Source organism: Homalodisca vitripennis, chromosome 3, assembly GCF_021130785.1.
Source record: "Homalodisca vitripennis isolate AUS2020 chromosome 3, UT_GWSS_2.1, whole genome shotgun sequence".
NCBI classification, from domain to species: domain Eukaryota; kingdom Metazoa; phylum Arthropoda; class Insecta; order Hemiptera; family Cicadellidae; genus Homalodisca; species Homalodisca vitripennis.
The window spans coordinates 120,613,236-120,638,530 of NC_060209.1; the positions used below are offsets into that span (position 1 = coordinate 120,613,236).

At 31.4% G+C, this 25,295-nt stretch overlaps 1 protein-coding gene across 2 annotated transcripts in view; it reads left to right on the plus strand.

Annotated features, from left to right (window-relative positions):
* The window catches only part of LOC124357444 (FK506-binding protein 59-like), a 49,884-nt gene that overhangs the window by 23,885 nt on the left and 704 nt on the right, over positions 1 to 25,295 (plus strand). Inside the window, exons 5-9 of one of the 2 annotated variants that reach the window (XM_046809257.1) lie at positions 523 to 770; positions 4,199 to 4,349; positions 5,092 to 5,261; positions 9,046 to 9,234; positions 24,113 to 24,374. In XM_046809257.1, coding sequence (XP_046665213.1) covers positions 523 to 770; positions 4,199 to 4,349; positions 5,092 to 5,261; positions 9,046 to 9,234; positions 24,113 to 24,374 — 1,020 coding nt within the window. The remainder of the gene's footprint in view (positions 1 to 522; positions 771 to 4,198; positions 4,350 to 5,091; positions 5,262 to 9,045; positions 9,235 to 24,112; positions 24,375 to 25,295) is intronic. The other variant, XM_046809258.1, reaches the window with a different exon arrangement.

Genomic DNA, 25,295 nt, shown 5'->3' on the forward strand with positions numbered 1-25,295 from the left:
CCTCAAAAGATGTGTTTGCTAAAAAAGTAGGGTGTGCCATTGGCTTTTAAGATTTTAGTAGATATTTCATCTCTGCCTGAAGAATTGCTAGGTCGAAGTGATTTTATGACACCTCACCTTCATCAGTAGGTGTCTAGTACAAAGAGGAAACTACGTTTTGAAGTGTTCAACAAGTACCCCAAGAGGAGGCCATCAATGAGTTAAATCGTATCCCAACTTGACTACAAAATAAGTTGAACCCTTCTGAGACAACATGAGGCTCTTTTTCTACAACTCCATCGTTACTAGCAAATGAGAGAGGTGAAAAGACGTTTTTTTTTTTTTACTGGGAGTTAAATCTTTGATATATTTGCCTTGCTGTCTTTTAAATGTTGTTTGAGTTTGACAGCTTCTTGATTAGTCTATATATCTGTTTTTGTAGGTTCGTAATAGATGTGAAGTTTTAATTCACATTTAATTTTTACCATCCCTTAAACAATCAAGAAATACCATCTAATTTATATGCATTCTCATTTGTTGCAGTTCATCTGATATGTGAATATAATGGAAAAGTTGTGGAAGAGAGGGATGTTACCTTCAACCTAGGAGAGGGAATTGAGTCTGGTATTCCACAAGGTGTTGAGAAAGCTCTGGAGAAGTTTAAACTAAAAGAAAAGTCACAGTTAGAAATTAAATCAAAATATGCGTGGGGCAAAGAAGGCAGGCCTGATTTACAAATACCACCAAACTCTGATCTCATTTATACAATAACTTTAAATAACTTTGAAAAGGTAAGTTGAAATTAAAATAATAATTCAAACTAATTGTGTTAGCTTAATTTTGATGTAAATAATTTAAGAGTTATAGGACAGATTTATACTTTAATTCTTTTCAAGTACTCAGGCTCTTTGTAATTTTTTTCTGTTTTGTGCCTATAAGATAACAGTAGGTTTTTTAATAATTGCTAAAAGTTTATTTGTTATTGATAAATATGTTACTATTGGAATAACAAATTATTCTTGAGACCATTGACAGTATTTCAATTACATTTAAGCTTTTTTTGTGTAGACATTTGGCAATTGTTTTTATGTGACAGTAAATGCGATTTTGTGTAAAACTATATAACTTTCACAATTTATTCAGTAGATGGTAAAAAACTGCTATCATATTAGAAAAAAGTACTTTTAACATACAAATATAATATAAATTTGTGAAAATAATTATCATTTGTACATGTGGGCAAAAAATGTTCCATTTTTGAAGATGACAAATAATATCCCAATCTCGAGACACGTTTATATCTATCACACTGAATTTTTTATGCTCATTACATTCCTGGTTATAATGATAGACTGGACAATTACATTTTACTCCTAATGTCTTATAAGTTTTTTTTCATAATTACGAGGTCTGTCCAAAAAGTATGTGACCGCCGACCAGTAGGCGGCCGCGGCGTAACCGATCGGCTCAAACCGGTTCCCATATTAGGCATTGAATACGATACGGTCACTCAGTGAGTCACAGCGCTCTGTCCCATACAGTACTGCCATGTGTGTGCGTCGCATTTCAATATGGCTGAACGTGTTGAGCAGGCATTTGCATTAAATATTGCCAAAAACTTGGCCATTCAGCATCAGAGACGATTACTATGATGCAGAAAGTTTATGGTGACGTGTCTATGGGCGATACACAAATAAAAGAGCGGTTTAGGCGGTTTAAAAATGACCGCTTATCAGTGGAGAGTGATGACCGATCTGGCAGGCCTTCAACGGCTTCAACGCTGAAAATATTGAAAGTGTTCGTGCAGCAATTAATGAAAACCGTTGATTGACTGTCCGAGAGCTGGAAGAAGATTTAGGAATACCAAAATTGTCAGTTTGTAACATTTTACACGAAGATTTTAAAATGAACCGTGTTTCGGCAAAATTTGTTCCTCGGCTGCTGACAGAAGACCAAAAGAACTGTCGACTTGAAATCGCACAGGACAATCTCAATTTGATAAAAAGTGACCCAGGGCTATTTAAAACAGTTATTACTGGTGATGAGCCATGGGTTTGACCCTAAAACAAAGGCTCAATCTTCACAGTGGAAAACTCGCGAAGAGCAACGGCCAAAAAAAGCAAGACAAAGTTGAAGCAATGTCAAGACAATGCTGAAAGTCTTTTTTGACCAGGACGGCGTTGTTCATCACGAATATGCTCCAAGAGGCCAGACAGTGAATAAGGAGTATTATCTTGAGGTCCTAAGGCGGCTACAAGATGCAGTGCGAAGGAAACGACCTGAACTGTGGACAATCCTGCACCACGACAACGCGCCAGCTCATTCCTCAAATCTTATTCAGCGTTTTTTGGTCAAACATGACATCAACCAACTACGACAGCCTCCCTACAGTCCTGACATAGCTCCTTGTAACTTCTGGCTATTTCCTAAATTAAAAATTCCTTTGAAAGGAAAAAGATTTGACGATGTTGAACATATAAAACAAAATGCGACGAAGGAACCTGTTAGCCATTCCGCAAAATGAATTTAAGGAGTGTTTCCAGAAGTGGGAGAAGCGTTGGAATAAGGTAGTAGCTTGTGGAGGGGAGTACTTTGAAGGGGACCAGATTGCCGTTGCCGCTGAGTAACGTCAGTTCATGCCAGACGTCAAAGTCAGATACTTTTTGGACAAACCTCGTATATGAGCTTTGGCTGAAATATAACTGGACTAGGGCCGTCTTGTTTAATACGAATTGGCCTTAAACAGCAAACCTTTTAGTATTCTTAGCAGTAAATTTGATAATATTTCCTATCAATACTAAGTGCAATCAAATAGGGTAGATAATTTTTCATCTAGAATTACCATGGTCGGAGTTGACGGTTTAAATTAAATATTATGTGGACTGCATTTTAAAATAGTGGAGCTCAAAAATTTTTCATCTGGTACTGTTAAAACCAAAACTTAGTTTAAGAAGGAATGGTAGTTAGTGGCTGTGCATCTAAGGCTTGGCTTTTAACATAGGCTTTGGACCTCTCATGTTGACAGTCTCTGCAGGAAGCTAAGTTCTGGACTTTATGTAATCCGAAGAATAAAGACAATTAGTGATGTGCAGACGGCAAAAACTGCTTATTATGCACTTTTTGAAACACATCTTCGGTATGGTATTTTAGTTTGGGGTATATCTAGTTCGTCAAATATACAAAGAACCCTAATCTTACAAAAGAAGTGCATACGAACACTAGCTGGGTTGCAGTCTAGAGACAGTTGTAGAGCTGCTTTTGTTGATCACTCAATTCTAACTGTAATATCACTCTATATACTCAGTGTAATAACTTATGCCCATGAGAATAACTTCACCCGTGGCCGTGACGTACACCAACACAACACTCGCTATGCTGCAGACTTCGCTCTTCCCCAACACCATTCTGCTCAATTTGAAGAAAAGCCATCCTATATGGGAGCGAAGTTGTTCAGCTGCCTGCCTGCTGACATCAAGTCCCAAGAAAACATAAAGAAAACATTAAAGACCTGGCTGTTGAAACACCCATTCTATTCCATAAATGAATTTTTATCTTGGAGAACTTTTGACATAAACATGTAATAATATTGACACAACTAATATTTGTTCTTATAATGTGATGTTATATTTTTGACGCTAATGCCATTCTCTATGATTGTTGCAAATAAAGTACATTGTCTATTGTCTATTGTCTATTGACCTATTATAGTTTAAAACTGTGTTATAAGTAGGAATTTGCCTTCAATCCATATGTGTTTCACTACTGAATCTTAAATATTATTGTCTTGATGCTAATGAATTGTAAACAATAGAATATCTGTTGATATTAATTGCGTATAATTTATAGTATAGATTTTCCCATAAGAAGTATAAATTTCCATATTAAATTTCAACAAAATCAAAATATCTTCTTTTTATTATCATATTTGAGACAAATTATATATTCTACTATCATAAACAAGGCTTACAAAAAATTAAACATTTTAAAACATGGTGGAATTATACAAATTTTTCTGGACTCAAGAAAAAGTTCCCTAAATGAATATCTGAAATAACTTGAATATATAATTATGGTTATGGTTGCATTATTAAAAGTAGCAAAATTAATTCCTTTATAATATAAAATATGTGTGAAATAAAACATACATAATCTTAATTTATTACGTTTATAAATGTTAATTATAATGGATTTTTTTTATTTATTTATGATTGTTTTACAGTTGAAAGAAACCTGGGCACTGGATTCTGATGGAAAACTAGAGCAAGGAAAATTTTTCAAAGAAAAAGGAACAAATTACTTTAAATTAAATAAATTAAAGCTAGCTTTAAAAATGTACAAGAAAGCAATTGAATATTTAGAATTTGATTCAGGTAAGATATGTTGGTTATGTATATCATTACAGTCTAATGTACACTAAGAATTCACTGTATAAGGAAGATAATGACAAATATGTGTTAAGATTGTGTTACCAAAATCCTTATAATAAATATCTTGTCCTTGATGTAGGTCTTCTCCTCTCTTAACTGTCAAACACCTTTGTTTATTATTAAGGAAATGAACATTTGAAATTTTACAATTTTACTGACACACAAATTTTTCACACACACTAATGTTATTTACTGATGTGTGATAAACTAACTTAATGAAATAAAATCCCTTTAATTTCAATCTCCCACAAATGTATTAAAATCTTATCTGTAGTAAAAAATTATTTTTCTATTTCAAGAAAATAGTAACACCTAAAAATATAGTTTAACGATATACGAGGAGTGGCTAGGAAATAACTGGGTTTGTATTGGCAGAGCCACAGAACAAACACAATAAGGCTGAATACCGTGTGGTCGGTCACGTAATTTCCCCTCCCACCCCTCCTCCTATACTCATTAAAAAAGATACATATAAAGGACAATTTGATTGCAACATAAAAACTCTATTATATTGGCTTTATATCTAGTTTTAAAGAAATATACAATGATACTATTTTATTTTGAGTTATGGAGACATAACTGCATTAATCCTTTCATGCAGTAATGCTAAATTCATGGACATTGAATTTAAAAGTGAAGCTTATCTAAAGAAACAAGAATAGAGATAGGTTGATGCATGTTAAAGGGTTCGTTGAGGAAGGAGAGAAAGAGCGCAAAGCGTTGCTGATATCCAACCACTTGAACTGTGCCTTGTGTCTGATCAAGCTGCAGGAGTTTACTGAGGCCAAAGAACAATGTAACAAAGCTTTAGAGTTGGAGCCTACCAGTGAAAAAGGACTGTTTAGGAGAGGCCAGGTAACATATGCTGTTAATTATTGGTATTAGTTGGTTTAAGTTTAAACATCAATGTATACAATAACAATAATTATTTAATTATAGATAATACATTGAGTTAGGATCACCATGTCGATAGTATAGCAAAACAATTATCTTCTGATCTTATGTCTTATACAAATTTTAAAATATTTGCAGTTTAGAAACATTAAAAATGGTTTATTTTACACACATCCAGTCCCATATATCTTTTGGATTTAATATTTATGAAGCCACCCCTAATAAAATTATTAAATAGATAATTAATTTTACAAAAATAGCTGTACGAACTATGCTAATAACTAAGTTCAATTGGTGACAGTCTGAAAAAGAATCTTTTAAACATTTTAACATAATAACTATCGATAGTCATTAAATTTGTCACTGCATTCTTTTCACAAAGCAGAATTCCAGTTCTGCCTCCCTCTTGGGAGCCAATCCTATACAATATCATAAGGCACGGAGATAACATTTCCTTACCTGCTCATAAATGAAAATTGTTTGAAAAACCCTATATATACAGGAATATACCTGCATATATTGGAAGTAAATTTACAAATTCACTTCCAAATCTGGTAAAAAATTAAGCAAATTTAAAAAAGCTTTATTTTATGGTTTCAGTACCATTGAAAAACACTATTGAAAATTTTTACCTTAAAGTGTAGCTTTTATATGTAGGACCAACAGTTTAAAAAGTTGGGTTTAAATTTGTTGTGCTGTACCAGTATACGATATTGTGCTGCGTCAGGCCACTGCTGTTAGTAATCTCTAACCACCATTCTCAAAGTATAATTTAGAGAAATTAATTCATTTACTCTATGCACCAATTCTAATTGGTTATTATTGTATGTAATTGAGTTAAAACAAAAAATTGTTTATCTGCCATAAATGGCTGCCCCTCCCCCTTTATTTCGGTTAACCAAAGTTTTACCGTAATATATGTAGTATATTTGAATACAAGTAAAATTTGTTTTGTATACTCAAAAGAGTACACTACTAAGAAACAATATAATGCTATCCCAAAAAATTATAACATGTTTTTGTATAATACACACACAGAGTGTTTATACCATGAAATTGCAAAATGTTGGTAGAAAATACTGAATCAAGCTGAAATTTGTGCTTATTCTTTATTTTTATAGTGTTATTGAATAATTATTCTCTCTCTAAAACAATTAGATGGATTGGCTAAAAGAAAACGTAAAAAATTGTAAATATTTAAAAAAAAAACCTGTAATAACAAAATATGAAAATAAATTTAATTTAAAAAATTATCAAAACATTTTAAGATCTTTTATATATTGTATTTTATTAGGCTTTATTGTTAGAAATAATTATTCATTGATATTAGTGAAAAAATAAATACAAACAAAAAGTTTATGCAAAACTTAACACTATAAAATGTTTGTATAAAAATAAAAACCCTTACTATGAGTATACTGTATAATTTTATGGTCTAACGCAATGTGATGAAGAATTACATATAATATTGATATTGGAAAAAAAAGTAAAATCTTAAATTTGGTACAATTATAAAATGGCATAAAAAATATTTATGAGCAGATGCAGTTAGTATTTTTATAAATATTGATTACAGTTTATGAATTACTAAGAAGCATAATAAATTATAATTATGGGATTATTGTTCATAATGTACTTTTAAGTATGTTACGCCTATATAAAATCTTATCAGATCTGTAAATACTACTTATAGAAATAAATTATACTGTAAATATAAATCATTATGAATTATTGTAAATGTTGTTATGAATTATTGTAAAAGTATTGCTAAATGAGTGATGTAAATGACATGTTAGTTGAAGGTGTAAGTACTGTCATATTGATCAGTGTGCGGCTTTCAAAATAAGTTGGGAAAACTATTTACTATGGTAATTACATCTATAGACAAAAATATATAAACATATATTGATTAAAATCTCCTGAATAGATTGGTACCAATATCATCCTGATAACATGTTAACTAACAATGCAATTAAATAAAATTAGTCTAAATACATTTCATGTACCTTTGCTGTAGTACAAACGAAAATCCAAAGACTTATCAGATGTCTTTCCCATTTCCAGTCCTCAGGTTTTTATACTTTCATTATGTTTTCCAAGTCATGACATTATCGTAAATACTTCAGAATGTGCTGCTTGATGTGTCGTTGATCAAATATATGTAATGTAGAATTTTTATATATAGTCCTAGCCCCAAGTCGGTGCCATTTGTGTAAATCAGTTTTAAAATTATATAGATGATGACTCACGTTGTTAGATGCCCTTCGTTGTAGCTTAAGTTTAGGTCAATGTAGAAAAAGATGTTAGTCCGAAATTGTCTGTGTCATATAATGTTGATTGGGTTTAAAATGAATTATGAATTTTAAAAGTCCCCACAATTTTGGTTCCAATAGTTGTACAAGTCCTAATTTAATTCTGCTAATATTTGAAGTTTTATTTATGTACAATTCAAGTTTATAGAACAAAATATTATACACTATTGGATTAGTTGAAATATTTATGTATCTAATGTTTGTGGTTTTGTTAAATTTCACGTCTCTGTAGATCTAGTGTAGTGGACATTATATTCTGTATTTATCACTCACTGAATCATATGTAGTTCTATGATTCAAGTTATATACTTCTTTTTAGTTGTTACAATATTTCTTTTTTTGTAGTGCATAACTTTTTTCCACTTTTTCCATCATAACTACTTCGATTTCTGTTATACGGGTTTTAATAAAAAAGAATAATAAATAATCTATTATTCTTTGATTTTGAATTTAAAGCATTAATTTATTCACTAAAAACACCACTTGAAACATGATAAATGGTTTTGAACATATCTACAAAGTATGTGTTCTCCAAAATCAAAATCATCACCACAATCACAAATTAAATGAAAACTCCTGTATTCAAATGACTATTTGATCACATTAGAAGTATACAAGTATAATCAATGAGCTATATTTAACATCTCACTGGTTAATTTGGGAAGCACATAGAATAGAACACAGAGGACACCAACTCGTTCTTCCAGTTCACTGTCTTGTTGTAGAGAGTCTGTGGCTGTTTCACCCCTGTACCCAAATGTTTTTGTGCCAATGTGATAGGAATCAAATATACGTTATTATATAGTACAAATTTGGGTTACAATAGTTTTGATATTTTAAATCTGTTTTAATTAATTGTTTATTTTAATAGATTAAAATTTATTCTGATCCGTGCATGTGGTGCTTATTACCGCCCGAAGCGACGAGACTAGGGTGATATAACCAACGAGATCCGTACAAAATAATTTGCCACGGACATCTAACTTTTCCAATATTACTGATCTGTTACAAATGTCTCTTTTATTATTGTCCTTACGTGATTGTACTCTTTATATTTCATCTTTAAATGAAATAATTTACGTAAGTAAACTAACAATGACGTTTTTGCCATTATTGTCCCTCCTACCACTACGCAACACACAAATCACACGTATCTTATATCCGTAGCACTTGGTGCGTTTAACTAAACTAATATCATATAGCATTACAATTTTTTGCTGTATGTTAATCCAGATTATTGACAGTCTGGATTTTTGATGCCTGGATGATTGATGCTGTACTGTATTAGTATTAAAATAAGACTACATTGTTAATTAATAACCCGACTTCATCTCATCACTTGGCATATGGTACCCAAGTTTGAGAACCATTTTATATATGTTATTTTTCATAAGTTAATATAGTTTATTTATTTAAGGTGTTAACTTTTTCAGGCCAATTTATTTCTTGGAGAGCCAGAAATAGCCAAAGTGGACTTCGAGACAGTATTGAAACAGGATCCAAACAATAAAGCAGCTGCCCAACATGTAATGGTATGTAACCAGAAGATGAAGGAGCAGAAAGCTAAAGAAAAACAAATCTACGCCAACATGTTTGAGAAGTTTGCCCAAAAGGATCGAGAAGTGAGCACTTAAATATTTGTTTCCTTTTCTACTTAAATTAGTGTGTGAAATTGTTTGTTTGGATGTGTATTGAATTGAAAATATAGTTTTTTCACCTGCATTGTGTATTTATTAAAAATCACTTAAGTAGTGAGTATATAACCAAAATATATGTATGCATGTAATCCCAATACAGTAAAATCTCTCATATTTAGCTGATATGGTGATGGGTAGACCAGACAATTCTAAAATGAAGATTGTAAGTTATTTATATAAAATGCATTATCAATGTATTTTGATAACATATTGATAACATTGAATACTACGCTGGAATTATTTTCTAAAAAGTGTTATAAATTTATACACCACTATTTAAAAATTTCAAACAACAAATGCACTGGGTATTTTTAGTTTCCATAGATACTGTATGTAATTGTGTAAAAATATTCAAATTTTAGAAAACATGAAATACTCAGTAATTTATAATATTTAAATTTAGGTCTTATCCCTTGGAGAGTGGGTGATGGGAATATACTTAAAATAACTTTACCTTATGAGGGGTGAACATATTACCACACCCCACATAATGTTATGTCATGTGAAGTCTCTTTTGGTTGTTTGCACACTTTTGTGATTAACTTAATGTTTTCCACCAATGTCGGTTCTGTTGTGTTGTCATCTGGTAGTTCAGTCTGAATACTTGTTTGAACCATTGTGTTTTCACATTCTTATCCGTTTATTTTCTGTCTTTTTTAAAAAGTAACTGTTTAAAACGGATTCTACTATAGCCAACCCTGACTTTTTCGATCATTTCATAGATTGTCTGATCGAGACATTAGTTAAGGACAAGATCAACAATTTAAACATTTTATTTTCATACACAAGTTTTGGTATTCAACTTTCACATCAGTGTACATTAACCTTTAAAACAAATAATGAACAACCTAGGTTAACCCTTTGCACGCCAACGTACCTAAATTACGGCCGTCGGCTACTCAACTGAAAATTGCCAACGGCCGTAATATAGGTACGTCACGTTTTTCGCCTGTAATTTTCTTATAGTTCATCTGATTGCCGCAAAATTTTGACTAATTGATAGTCGATTAGTTGCTTTGAAACCACAAAGTAGTTTATTTCTCTATGGACTGTTTGTTTGGTCGTATTTGAGCTTCGCAGCTGTTGGATTGTTTGGTCGAGAGTGAGGTTATGTTCGCGTTGCTGTGGGTTGTTTACGTTAGTATTTCTCTCATTACTTTTGTTGTTTTGGCATTTTTATTATGCCTCTTTTATTAGATTTATTGGTACTTTAGGATTATACCGACCACACCCAGACATGAATCGTTATTTGACATTTTCCTTCTACTGATTACTAGATTAGCGTAGAACAATATTTCGTCAATATAAAACAGGAATTGTCTTATCGCAAACCCCTCCCCATCCTCAGACAGAGGTCAAAGTCGAGCGGTCTAGTAGATAACGTGATTGCAGAGTCTCACCGCCCGTTCAGCTGGTACGTCGCTTTGTTGTACTTCTGTGTTTTACCCCTACATTTCTCCAAACACAAAAATTCAACAAAAACAAACATTACCAAACAAAAAATAAACTCTTTATTGAAAAGAAAACACACAAAACTTGTTTTTATTCTTGATCACACTCCACCACCCAAATGCGAGGTGCTGCCCCGCGCTGATGTCAACGAAAGAAAAACATCCCTCGAGATAGTACCTACCAGTAAAATATCAAATTCTAGAGGGGCTGATCAGAAATATAAATTGAATTGTAATGGAAAGGCAATTATGTATTGTGCAAAAACTTATATAATCATGTGATGCTGCGCGGCCTGCCGTAATAGGGATTCTTGAGAAAGGTAACAGCGACAACAATACCGATCACAATACCTGGAAATGCTTGTTGATTGATGGAATGTTAGTTCTGTTACTCAACTACATCGTTTTATAACGTTCTAAGTTCATTGAAAAAAGTTTAAGCGATGGGGAAATATAACGGAATCTAACCCCATTAACAATTGATAATCGTTTTAAGTTTGTAATTTTGTAATTAAAGCATTGTTTTTTTCGTTCTATCACGTTTGTTTCTATAAATATATTTTTGTGTTCTTCATACTGGTGTGGTCGGTATAATCCTAAAGTACCGATTTATTTTAGTATAGTGTCAAATATTGATTTGTGAATATAGTGTAACATTACATACAACGTCCATGCAACTTACAAAAAGTGTGCTTGTGTCACATTTAGTTAAAAAATCACAACTGGACTTCTATATAAGATAGGCTTTTGAAATTTTGTAATTAGGTTAAGGGGTAGATATAGTTTGCTAGGATATAACAGGAAATCAGTATACATTTTTTTAAACCACTTATTTTTGCTAAACAAAATTTTTTTAAATTTTATTTTCTACATTTTAAATTTTTTTATAAGTTTAAATTACATTTGTGCAACTACAATTTACCAACTGAACAAGGGCATTTCATAAGCAAAATTATGTTAAAAAAAATCATCAATATCTGTTAAAAAATAAAAAAGTTATGATACATTTTGTGAAATCTTGCAAAACTGCTGAAAATGCCCTTGGCGTTTCTGGGTAGTACTTTTGGAAAATAGGCTCGCGTGCAAAGGGTTAATGTACACTGATGATTGTTGAAAACCAAACATGTGTATGAAAAAAAATATATATATAAATATATATATTGCTTCGAGATGGTTTAGATCATAGCTGAAGTCTCCATCATGAAATAGCTCGTTAAAAACAAAATCACATCTTTCACAACTGAAAATATCCACTTCACTTTCTTTGTCACTATCAGATAACTCACTAAACTCATGACACAATTCATTCATATCTTTATCAAATAACTCATGCTTATGCGAAGCCATATTTGTGTTTACAAACAACAGCTGTCGGCTGAAACGCATCCACGTTGGACTAAAACAGGCTACCAAGTATCGTAGTGCAAAACAAAATAGACCTCAAGAGAAAGCCAGTATTCTACTGTGAATCCCAGTATATTGAACATCACAAAATTTAGCAAGGTGTGTCCAAGGAAACGCAAAATTAAAGGGCTTACAAGCGGCAGCAACCATGCACTGATGGGCCATAACTGCATACTGTCTCGGCCACAATTGTGCGGCAGTGGGATTCAACAGTTTAATAATACCTTATTCCTGTTTACTTTGATCTAATTTTCAGACAGCAATGCTAAAATTATAAAAAATAACCAATCAATAAATATGTCTACTGAAAGTAATGTTATTCACATTTATGATGGTGGGATGAGAAGAAAACTCAAATTATGTATTATTTTCCCACTTGGGTTCATTTGCAATTTCTTTACCCAACTCATAGCCTGTACTTATCTAATCATTTCCAAGCAACAAAGAAAGCTTTATTTGTTTGAGATGATTTTTCCTGCCTGCTTTGTTGTGCAGTGTGTATAGCTAGTAAATAACAATAAAAGCCGATTAATGCACTTGAATGTGTTTGAACTAATTTTAGTTAGTTTGGTTTGATTTGATGTAAAACTTTTTCTTATTATTTTATAATTGTAGTCTCTTATATCAAATGTTTCATAAATACATTACTAAAGAAATAATGTAAGAAATGTATGGTCAGTGGGAAGGTACTAGGAACAAACCTAATTGTAATGAGAATTAAACGGCAAACTCATTTTACAACTGCAAAAATAATCCCCTGACTACCTGCTATGTATTTCTGGTACATTCTGAGGGAGAAAATACCAATTACAGTGAATGACTGTTTTTTAATGTGATTTAGAAGTTTGCAGAACACAAGCATCTAGAAATAGAATAAATAGATGGGTAGATAAGACTATTGGGTAGATAAGACCGGATAATTAATTACTGTGCAGCTGCATATTGCAGACAGAACCACATTAGAGGGGGGGGACATCCATATTTGTAAATGGTAAATTTCAATCTAGGGAGTGGGACATTAGTGGATTTTGTGATGAATTAAACTTTGAAGCCTCTGCTATTTTTATTGATGATATTAAAATATTGGTAGTATCTTTGTATCATTCTCCAAATGGTGACCCCAATATATTTTTATGCACTTCTTGACACATTGCTGTCATATATTACGCAAAAGACTAATTGTGATATTATATTGGGAGGCGATGTTAATATTTGCTTTGATGTTACAAAAAACACTGCAACAGTTAGCAAACTGCTTAATATCTTAAGACAGTATGATTTTTACTATTTAATAATACACCAACTAGAGGAAAAAATTGTCTAGATAATGTCTTTATAAGAAGACATTCTCTCTCAAGACAGCCTCAGTCAGTACGTTCAAATTCCCATTCTCTGATCATGATGGCATCACTGTCAACATTAGGATGAAAATAGAACATTTACTAAAAACGATTACAATAATTCTAGAACTGACTATCCCATTAAATTGTTTATCCCTCAATGTGATTTTGAAAATCTATCTTCAAAGCTAGCTAGCTATGACTGGAAAAATTTAATATATCTAACTAAATTCAATGGTGCGGAATACATGTTTGAGTCTCTGTTCACTGTTATCATTAACAATATAAATTTTTTTTAAAGTATTAAAAAAATTAAAACCGAACAATTATCCAAAAAAAAAGAATAGAATGTGGTATACTTGACAATTTAAGGAAAATGAAAGAAAAAATTATTGTTTCTTAGTGACTTGATAAAGGGCAATCATAATCAAAATGTTTCCTTAAGAGATAGGTATAACGAATTAAAAATATCAGTATAAAAAGTCCATCAAAGAAGCAAAACTAGCTAGTAATGTAAATTATATAGAGCAAAGTAGTAATATAAATGCAAAATCGGCTTGGCATATTATAAAAAATAATAATGTTCAAGTTAATAATTTCAAAACCAACATTGATCCTGATACTTTCAATAATTATTTTGTAAATTCTGTAAATGAAGTTAAACGAAACATAGAATCATCTGTAAATAATGTTCAAAGTCATGAGTTGCTGCCAGCTATTGTGTCCAACCAGTACTTTTCTTGGAAAAATATAACTCCAGAGAACGTTTTGAAAGCCATTAAAAAAATGAAAAATTCTGACAGCCTTGATTTTTACGATATGTCAAATAACTTATTAAAAAAAATTAGCTTTAAGTTTGGTAAATCCTCTAGCAACCTGTATCAAACCAATTACTAAAAGATGGGGTGTTTCCTAGACAACTTAAAGTTTCCAGAATTTGCCCAATATATATAAAAGGGTCCGAAGGATGAGCCTGGGAGCTATCGTCCCATTTCTGTTGTTCCAGTCCTATCAAAAACTAATTGAAACGCTGGTCTTACGAACAGATTGTTGATTTCTTGGAGAGCAATTATCTTTTAAATGCATCTCAATTTGGTTTTAGAAAGACTAAATCTACTGTTGATGCAATAGATGATTTGATTAGACAAATTAATCAGGTATTTGAAAATAAGGCTTTTGCTCAGGTCACCTTCTGTGACCTTAGCAAGCCTTTGATTGTGTTAACCATTGTGATCTTATCACAAAGCTAAATTATTACGGGTTTTCAGATCCTACATTGAAATTTTTCAAGTCTTATTTACATGATCGACAACAGATAGTTACCATCAATGGGGGTAAGGTCCAAGGACATAACAGTAAAAATATGGTGTCCACAGGGCTCTGTCCTTGGACCACTTCTATTTTTAATCAGTATAAAATGATCTACCTTTCTCAGTGACAGCTAAAACAATACTTTACGCTGATGATACAACTTTTATTAACATTGCAAATAACATTGGAGAACTCTCAAAATTTTCAGATGAAACCTTAATAGGTGCTTCCAGTGGTTTCGATCTAATGGATTTCTATTAAATGAAGAAAAGACACAAAATATAATTTTTAGCTTGAAACCTTATTTGGCCCTCTTGATAACAGTTTTAGCTCCAATATAAAAATTTTTAGGAATGTATATAGATAACCAACTAAACTGGAACCAACATACAGAATATATAAGCAAAAGGCTTTCTAGAGTTATTTACCTGTTAAGTCGCCTTAAGAGTGCTGTTCCTAAAAACTATGTGAGGACTGCCTATTTTGCGTATTTTCCAAGCAGTTTTTCGATATGGTTTGATATTTTGGGGCAACTGCTCAGGAACTGAAGACATCTTAATTCTTCAAAAAAAAGCTATTAGACTAATGACTAATTCTCAACCGCTGGAACATTGTAAACCACTTTTTATTCTGTTAGAGATTCAAACGGTTATCAATCTATACATATTTGATTTTAATTAACCTATATTCTAAAAAATCCAAAATTTTTAAAATTTAATAACGAAATTCATTCATACAATACTAGAACTAAAAACAATGCTGCAATTGGTTATCACCGCCTCAGTAAAACCTTAAATAGGTCACATGGTAACATCCCTGAAAATCTATAATTTTTTTGGAACCTCTGGTAAAATAAGTATCCACATAAAACCTTCACTAAGCTCTTTTATAGTTGGCTTTTTGAAACACCCTTTCTATAGTTTAGACGAGTTTTTAGAATTAAAAAAACATTACATTTTAGATATATAATAATTTTTATATGTAAATTTTGACAATTGTTTATTTACTATTTAATTTATATATCTAGGCCTAGTTTATTTTAAATTAACCTTCACTGGACTTAATTTATGCTACTAAAGCACTGTTTTTTCTTTTTTGTATGTTAGTTTAAGTTTAAATTATTTTGATAAAATTGTTTTATTTTGACCATGCCCTAGGCTGCAATATGACATTGTCAATGATTGTAAGAATTCGACGACAAATAAAGATTTATTTATTTATTTATTTATTTATTAATTATTTTGTGCTGTTATGAAGTATACAAATATAAAAGTTGTACAAGAAGTACAAATGTACAGTACCCACAATATTCTAAGATGTATTATACATGAATAATGAATTCCTAATTCTTTTTAAATAAAATTATAATAAAAGTGATACTTAAATTGGTCATTATGAAAAATCTCATGCATGTTAGCACATGTTTTTTGCAGAAATCTTGTAATAAATCCCAGGAAAATGTAACTTTTTTGAGGATCTCAGAACCATTAAATATTTTTTTATGTTTTGTCCTAACTTATCTTTATAATTATCCTAACATATCTTTTACATTTTCCTTGGATGAATGTAAATGTTTATGTTTTAATTACATTCACTGCAGTGCTCTGTTATTACACCTGTCAGGTGCTGCAATCTTACCGCAGATCTCTGAAACAATTTTAGTCCTTATAAATTATATTTACCTTCTTTCACCTCAGTTTGCCCTGCAAATGCGAGTCTACTGTCCTGATAGTATCAGTGAAACAAAAACAGTGTTGCTTGGTGACAAAACCGTGCCAAAATAAATATCACTTATTACATTTTTATTCGTTTTGGATATCAATCATTACAACTGGTACGATATTATGATTTTATAAATCATTTAAAAATATAAATCATATAATTGTCATATGATTTTTGATTTTATAAATGGGTTATGAAAATTTCTGTGTGACCTCTTAAATTTCAAATGTTATATGCCATTCCTCAATATTAAGATATATAATAAAATGTTAATGGATATTTTTTATCGTAAAGTTTTTACAGGATGCATGTTGGAACTCACAGAAATCAAATAAATAAATATATATATAAATATATATATATATATATATATATATATATATATATATATATATATATATACTGTATATATACATATTGATAACTATATCTACAGGAGTATTGAATACATTACTATATTGGGCACCTTTAAAAAATCCCTTTGCTGAAAGCACCGGCTATTGTCCAGACAGTCCCATTGATTACTTAAGTGTAAGAACTAATACAGGGTCATCGAAAAATAATGCCTAGATTTTAAATAACTGTCATAAAAAAACTATTAAAGGTAATTGAAAAGTTGTAGTCTTAAAATGTGCGGAAAGAAATACATTTTTTTTCATACCTTAGTATGTTTCAATGTGAGCACCGTTCGTTGCCCTGCAGATATCGTCTGTAGTCAACTTCCTGCCACGTGCGTCCGATCATATCTGGCGTAACAGTTAAGATTGCGGAAGAAATTCGCTCCCGAAGATGGTCCAAATCCCGAATCTTTTCTGCGTAAACTATATTTTTTATGTACCCCCAGAAAAAGAAATCCAAAGGGGTTCTAGGAGGCCATGAAATGGGGGCTGCTCTACCAATCCAACCGTTTGGGAAGCGTGCGTTTAGTGCAGCGCGTACCTCGCGATGGTAGTGAGGTGGAGCCCCATCTTGCATAAAAATGATTCGCTGTCCAGTCTGTTGTTCGATATCGTCTAATTGGGGGAACACAAACAGTTCAAGCATGTCCAGGTAAACTAGGCCTGTAATGGTTTTTTATACAAAAAAGAAAGGTCCAATAACTTTGTCATGAAATAACGCGCACCACACATTGAGTTTGGGAGAATCACGCACATACTCGTGGATTTCGTTTAGCTGTTGCGATCCCCATACACGGCAATTGTGACGATTTACACATCCATTTATGTGAAACATAGCTTCATCACTAAACAACACTCTCTGTAGAAAATTTGGATTATCATCAATTTCATTTAACATAAAACTTGCAAATTCAGTTCGTTTAGGGCGGTCGGCAGGTTTTATTTGCTGTTTTATCTGAATTTTATACGCATGAAGTCTTAGCCGTTTGTGCAGTACATTTTGTATTGTTGTTTTTGGAATGTTTAGTTGAAGACTTCGTCGAGCAATGGATTTTTTTGGGCTCCTAACACAAGATTGTCAGATACGCTCAACATTTTCTTCTGATGTACTTGGTCGGCCTGGTCTAGATTTTTTGTCGACGGTCCCTGTTTCCCTAAACTGGTTAAACCATCGAACGATAGCTTTGTTATCAGGTGCTGTTTGACCCGGATATGTTCTCTGAAACAGCCGCTGTACACTGACAATTGACTTTGACTCCGCGTACCAAATCACGCACTGTGCTTTTTGTTGCACGGTCAACATCGTACTGAGCGGCGGCGCGTCTGTGGCCGGCTGACCTTGGCGATTGCACAGCTTGTCTGCGCATCACAAAGATAGGGAAACAATCAGACGAACTAAAAACAAAACTTGCGTTCACCAGTTATCGTCCAGTGAAAGAATTACTCATTTAACATGAAAGGTTTTGATGTTATAATTTTATTAAATCTAGGCATTATTTTTCGATGACACTGTATTATCTAGTATTATTATTTTATAGCATAATAAACAAAAATAGCACTAACTGAACAAACATTATGAGTTTGAAGTTTGCAGCATATCGGAGGCATGTTGATACAGCAACAGTTAAAAACACTTTTTTAGCTTTAATAACTTCACTGCAACATTAGTCATTTACCAACGTTAGAACAGACATGTAAAATAGTAGTAAGCTGTGTTAACCACAGTCAATGTGTTAAACTAATGTATTATATTCAATACTTTTAATTTATTATTACAATGAATTGATAATACAGTACAGTTGTACTTAACTACTAACTTCTTGTATCTTACATTTAACATTAGGTGAAAATATTGAGCCTCTTTAACTGATTGTAAAGGTAAAACAATTTGTAGATTAAAACCTTATTTGTTTATACTTAGATAATGCTATACAATGTATACTTTACAGTATTATACACAATTTAAATTTGTATTAATACAAATGCAATACAGTACAGTTGCATAAAGGAGATAGGAAATGTGTTGTATGATTATATAGCACACATTTTTATATTTGATATACTTTACTTATAACTAATCTCATGAGTATATATTTCCTTCATTTGATGTGAGAGGTACTTCTACATGTATTGGCTCATATTTACTAAAACCATTCCTCATGCTTTGATTTGCAATTTGTATTTTCGATTTTATAAATGGGTTATGAAAATTTCTGTGTGACCTCTTAAATTTCAAATGTTATATGCCATTCCTCAATATTAAGATATATATTAAAATGTTAATGGATGATATTTCTTATCATAAAGTTTTTACAGGATGCATGTTGGAACTTATAGAAATCAAATAAATAAATATATATCTCGTGTGTATATATATATATATATATATATATATATATATATATATACTGTATATATACATATTGATAACTACATCTACAGGAGTATTGAATACATTACTATATTGGAAAGTTGTCTTTAACCAACATGAAGTATTTTGCACAATTTCTTCGTTTTCTAATAAAGCCATTTGTTATAGAGCAATCTAAGATAAAAATATTGGAATTTGATTTGTACCTTAAACATTACGGATTCATGTGTACATATAGCATGTATACATAGCTAGAGCATGAACATTAGCAAATTCCTCATCTAGTCAAATATGATTTAAGAAAATATTTCAAGATTCAGAGTTGTATTATCAAGTGATGCAATAGATTTCGTTAAGACCAATATAAAAATTCAAATAAATGTATAATTATTATTATATAAATACAAATATTAATATGTGTTATAAATGTTGTAGTAAGTAGATAGTAAGAAAATAGCAGATTAAAAAGACTCATACATTGACTAATAAATAATTGGTATACAGAGTTAAAATTTACTTATACTGACAGTATATTTATATTTACGCAAATGGCAAAGGATTGACAGGCTTGTGTAAAGTTCTTTAGAATGCTATGCTCCTGGGGATAAAGATGCCGCTCCCATTCCACATCCAAATATTAGCAGCTGAACTGTCAACAAAATTCTGCAAGCTTGGAAATTGGCTTTAGAAGTATATGCTTGTGCAATGATAATTGCTATAGTTAGCAAGAATCAGTAGTGGTTTTTATTGACTGAATGTATGTTTGATCAGTAGTATTATAAATGGGAATAGTCATTATGGACTAGTAAAGGTTGGATTGAGCTTGAACATTGGATATACTATGATAGTTGTCATTGATTCAATAATCAAGGTAATCACTTACTAGCTGTAGCACAGTTTATGAGTAGCAAATCAATAATAATATGTTAGTAATGGCTGTAACTAACTAATCAGTATTATTAAAAGTTATTTTCTCCATTGCTATTTTATTGCATACATGGAAAAGTATACAATCTCTAAAAAGAGTTTTGTAGTAACTGATTCTGCATACTGCTATATTGTAGCATTACGTATGCTGGCTGAACAAATAATTTTGTGAGACATATTTGATGTAATAATAGAGGTAGGTTGGTTATGATTATCGATTCTACAGTCTATAGATTCTCAGTAATACCAACATCTAGTCAGTTAGATTCTTTAAAGGACCAGGGATAACAGCCATTAAACCACAGAGATTCCAGGTAGTACCAAATTCTTTATTCAACATTGTATCACACATTTTTATTTACAGTTGTTTAGATGAATGCATTAAATTATAAACAACGTCTTGTCTTCAGATCAAGGACTCTTTTAATACAGTAATTCAGTCTTTTTATTGTTTTTTACTTGATTTGCAACAAATTTCTATTATATATTAGTATTTGAAAACAGATGTAAGAACAATTGAAAACATTACAATATATGTTGAGTATTTCTATTGCCATTGTGATAAGTTTGTTTACAGTTTTATATATAAGGTGAAGTTTGCTTCACCCTCATGAGCTTGTGGTAGTCTCCAAAGAGCATAAGAAACAACTATAGTGTATTTCCGTCAGTTTTTTTCATTAAATGTGATGTACTTAAAGTAGGAATCATATTTTGGGATTAATTGCAAAAATCCATCACAATGTTTACGTAGATTTTCTTTAAGGAAAGTAGTGACGTCAAGTATGTTCATTTGACACCATCAAAGTATGTTAAAGTATATTTTAAATGTTATATCTTAAAGTATGTTTATTTTATCTCTTATAGTATCAAGAACTTTTTTAACTTTAGACTAAGTCACAGATAACTGGCTGTATTATCAACTATGTTAATAATTCATCAGAGTTTATACACAAATAAAGATTATTTAGTTCAAGGAGCCTAAATAATACTGCAACTCATGAACCAATATCTTGTATTAACATGTGTTCTGCAGTTTCTTCATACTGAACACTTATCTTACAAATAGATTCCATCAAAGAACACTAAAATTCATGTTTACAATCTCCAGTTACAAAACCTTCCTACTTAGGTGCATAACGACAAAATCAAGCAGGAGCAAGTTTGTTCATTCAGAATCAAGTTTAACTACATCTTTTGTCCTGGAAATGACATGTGTAACTCCTGGTAATCAACAGAACATAGTGCATCAGCACCTTCAATGTGTGTTATTTAAGTTTGTATGTGTGCTCCAGCAACTGTGTTAGTCTGGGAGGTGAGTGGCAATTTACAGTGTGTAAGAACACAAGCTAATTTGTCAAGAAATCGATTGAGGAAATACTTAAGCAAGAAATAGATCATTAGCCTTTCTGGTACATAGTTTTGGTGGGGGTTGCAATGTGAATTATAGAATTTAAAGTACCAAATGATGAAACTGGGTCAGTTTCTGTCTTATTTTCTGACAATAATGAGACTAATTGCATTTAAGGTAGTTTATATATGTAAACAACAAAATATTTATCTATGACAAAAATGATGATATAGTGTTTGTAATTATTTTGTTTCCCTCTCATGTTAACCCCTTTCCCATACTACAAAAGCTGACAGTCGATGATTCTCTTCTTAGAAGAAATTCTACTATCAGTTACACAAATAAGGTTATGTTTTTATTCAATGGAAATCGGCTCTCGCTTTCCAAACACTATTGTACTAGTATTAATCTCAGTTTGTTGTACATAGAATATAAATCTTGATTGTTTCAACAACTGGAACATTTTAGATTTCCATTATTATGGTTGCATTACGATTTAGATCCTAATAGCACTTTCAAAACTTGTCACTGAGTCATGGGAAAAACTTCTCTAATTGATCTACAAGCTATGTGAAACTTAATGTCCTCATACAGTTCAGATAAAGAGGTATCTTCACAAAGAGCTCAGATCAAGAATTCTGTATAAATAAAGAATTTCGGAACTGTCTGGAATTCTTGCATTAGAGTTGAAATCAATACATGGGCTGTTAAGTTAGGCTGCATAAGATTGGATTAGCCTAATAATGTAATGGAATTAATATAAAACTATTCCAGCGTTATCAGGAATTCCTGTGTTAGGATAGAAACCTTAAATATTTCATAGTACAGAACTGTTTTTCAGAATAACTTGTGTCACATTCACGCTTTATAACTAACAGCTATTATTGAACCTACTTAACAACACATTAATATAACATACATATTATATATATATATATATATATATATATATATATAAACTGATGCAAATTATCTCGTACTTAAATAAAAGTTATTAAAACGCCAATACCTACCACCAACCACCTAGTGAGTTAAAGGTTCTGTTATTGTATATACTCTGTAAAGCAGCCTAACTCCTTAAGGTATCAGGTATTATACAAGTTTGTTTTCCCAACCTTAAGGTTTTACTTGAAGAAAGAGAAGCTGCTTACCAGTGGGAGGTGCTCCTTTGAATGATCATTCCAATAAGACAGTTTGTGGCCAAGATAACAAGTCTCACTTAGACACAAGACTTTGTGAATCATGCAGTTTGCCAGGACCCCTGAATATTATTTCCATTTGAGCCAAATCAATTTCTTGTTCAAGAGGTCTTGCCAATGTAATGGAAATTCTGTCCTTCCATTCCAGAATTGTCAGGAATTCCTGTATTAGGGTTGAAATTAGTGATGGGAGAATCGAATACAGAATCGAATAGTATTCGAATACAGCCAGAGTATTCACATATTTGAATACATCAAAATGAATTCGAATACTTTTGAAATGAATACAATTTCTCTGGAAGAATTGAATTCAAACCTGGAGTATTCGTTTATTCTGACAAATAGTATTCAAATAAAATATCCAAGAGCTGTATTCGTATTCATATGAGGTTTAAAATGAATACATATATGGAGACTTTGAAAAGAATAATTTAGGGGAGATTCATAATTTGAAAAATATTTAAAAAAATGTTTAATATTTGAAAAATGTATAATTAGTTGTATAATTATTAAATTTAAAAATACATATTATTTCAGAGTTACAGTTCTAAGCAATAAAGACAAATATGAATATTTATTTTATATTATTGTGTAAAAACAAAATATTATTGAGGTTTTCTGGCTTCAGTCTATTTCTACGGTAATTAGTGACAAGTCCTGCTGTGGAAAATAGTCTTTCAGACGGAACTGAAGTAGCAGGTAAACAAAGATATTTCTTCTGAAGTTCGTATATCATGGGTATAACTTGTTTATACGAGGCACCAAAAGCCAAAGTATTCGAATACATATTCGAATACAGTGTTGAATTCGTGACAAACAAGTGAAATAACCCAGGAACAATAGATTGCGGGAAAGAAAAGAAGTAAGACCTGTCTGTTAGAAACGCTCAGCTGAGCAAAAGTATTCGAATACAGGGGTGAATTAAAATTCACTGTATTCGATTCTTTAAAGTATTCGATTCTCCCATCACTAGTTGAAACCAGCACATGAGGTACTCAGATAGATTGCAGGTTTACCGTACCTATTGAATAAATAAATCAAATGCCTTTATTTCTTAAGCTTTTTCAGTACAAAACTGTTTATATTATGTAATGCCATTCCGTGGGGGTCAGGGGGAAATTATGTTAATGTTGAAATTAGTACAAGCAGTACTCAGTTAGGCTGCATAGTTTATTTGATTTTCAAATTGTTTTGTTATAATATTGAAAGTGTAATGCTAACATTGAACTCTACACAATCCTTTAAAATATACTTAGTAAGTTGTAATGTTTTGATAATTTCTTAGACTTTTTTAATTTTATATTGTTATGCATCTAAAACTGTTCCTGACAGGAAAAAGATTGCAGATTTGGATGGTGGACAGGAAAATCTGTAGAAGTTGAAAAAATGGAAGAAAATTTGGAGGAAATTCAAAATGAAAAAGAGTTAAAATTGAAGGAGCACAGAGAATTTATTAAGCAAATGAAAGAAAGAAAAGAGAGATTGGAACAGGAACTCAAATATAAAAAGTTAGATACACAGGATGAGAAAACCGAAGTAGCTAATGGAGATAATGAAGAAAATAAATCAGAAGTGGATAACAAAACTGAAAAAGGTTGATACAAAGATATGGTTTGAAAATTAACAATCTAACTGTGTGAACTAAAACAAAACAAGGTTCATGTGACAAAAAATATTCATAATACATATGTAAATAATCACCGTAGATGTGTGTTAAATGAAACACTAACATTTTGTGTCCAGAGAAACAAATACTGTACTAAGTGGATGAAGGACTTTCTAAATGTAGTATTGTATTGGGTATATTTTAATCTCAAAATAAAGCGGGCAACAACATTTAACATTAAATTGTAATCTAAGTTATTTTTGTATCTATATATCCATCTGTTCAGTTTTTCTTGAGAAGCTCCAAATGTGTTTGTGTAGAATGTGGTATTTTTTCAGTTTGCTCAGGTCAAAAAAAATTTGTATATTGTTGAATAGTTTGATAAAACAGATTATAAATAAGATATTTTTTAAACTTTTTGCATAAAGACTAAAACCATGTAACTGGCCGTTTTTATGTTAAATTGCAGACAGCAGGACAAAGCTCAATGACAATTAGTTATTTCACTGCATCTACTTTGAAAACTTGCATGCTTCACTTTGCCTTGCATAAGTATTTTGTTTTCACAACAATAAAAACCTGTACTTTTTATTCCTATTTTAAAATTAAGGTTTGTAACTCACCATGTAAACTGTCATACATCCCCACATTATTTTGTTCTGTATATTATTCTTACTGTTATATTTATAAATATTTATTTTCAAAAGAAATGGCACACCAGACAGATTCTTTTAGATCTCAAAATAGATATGAATAGAAATAGCAAATATATTTCTAGTTTGCAAGAACTTTGGTGTCTAAGAAATCCCATCATAATTAAATGAATCCTTAGAATCTGGAGGAGGTCGATGTGTTTTCACCTTACTCATTCCTTTAGTTAATTGTGTGCATGTCCTACCATATTGTGAC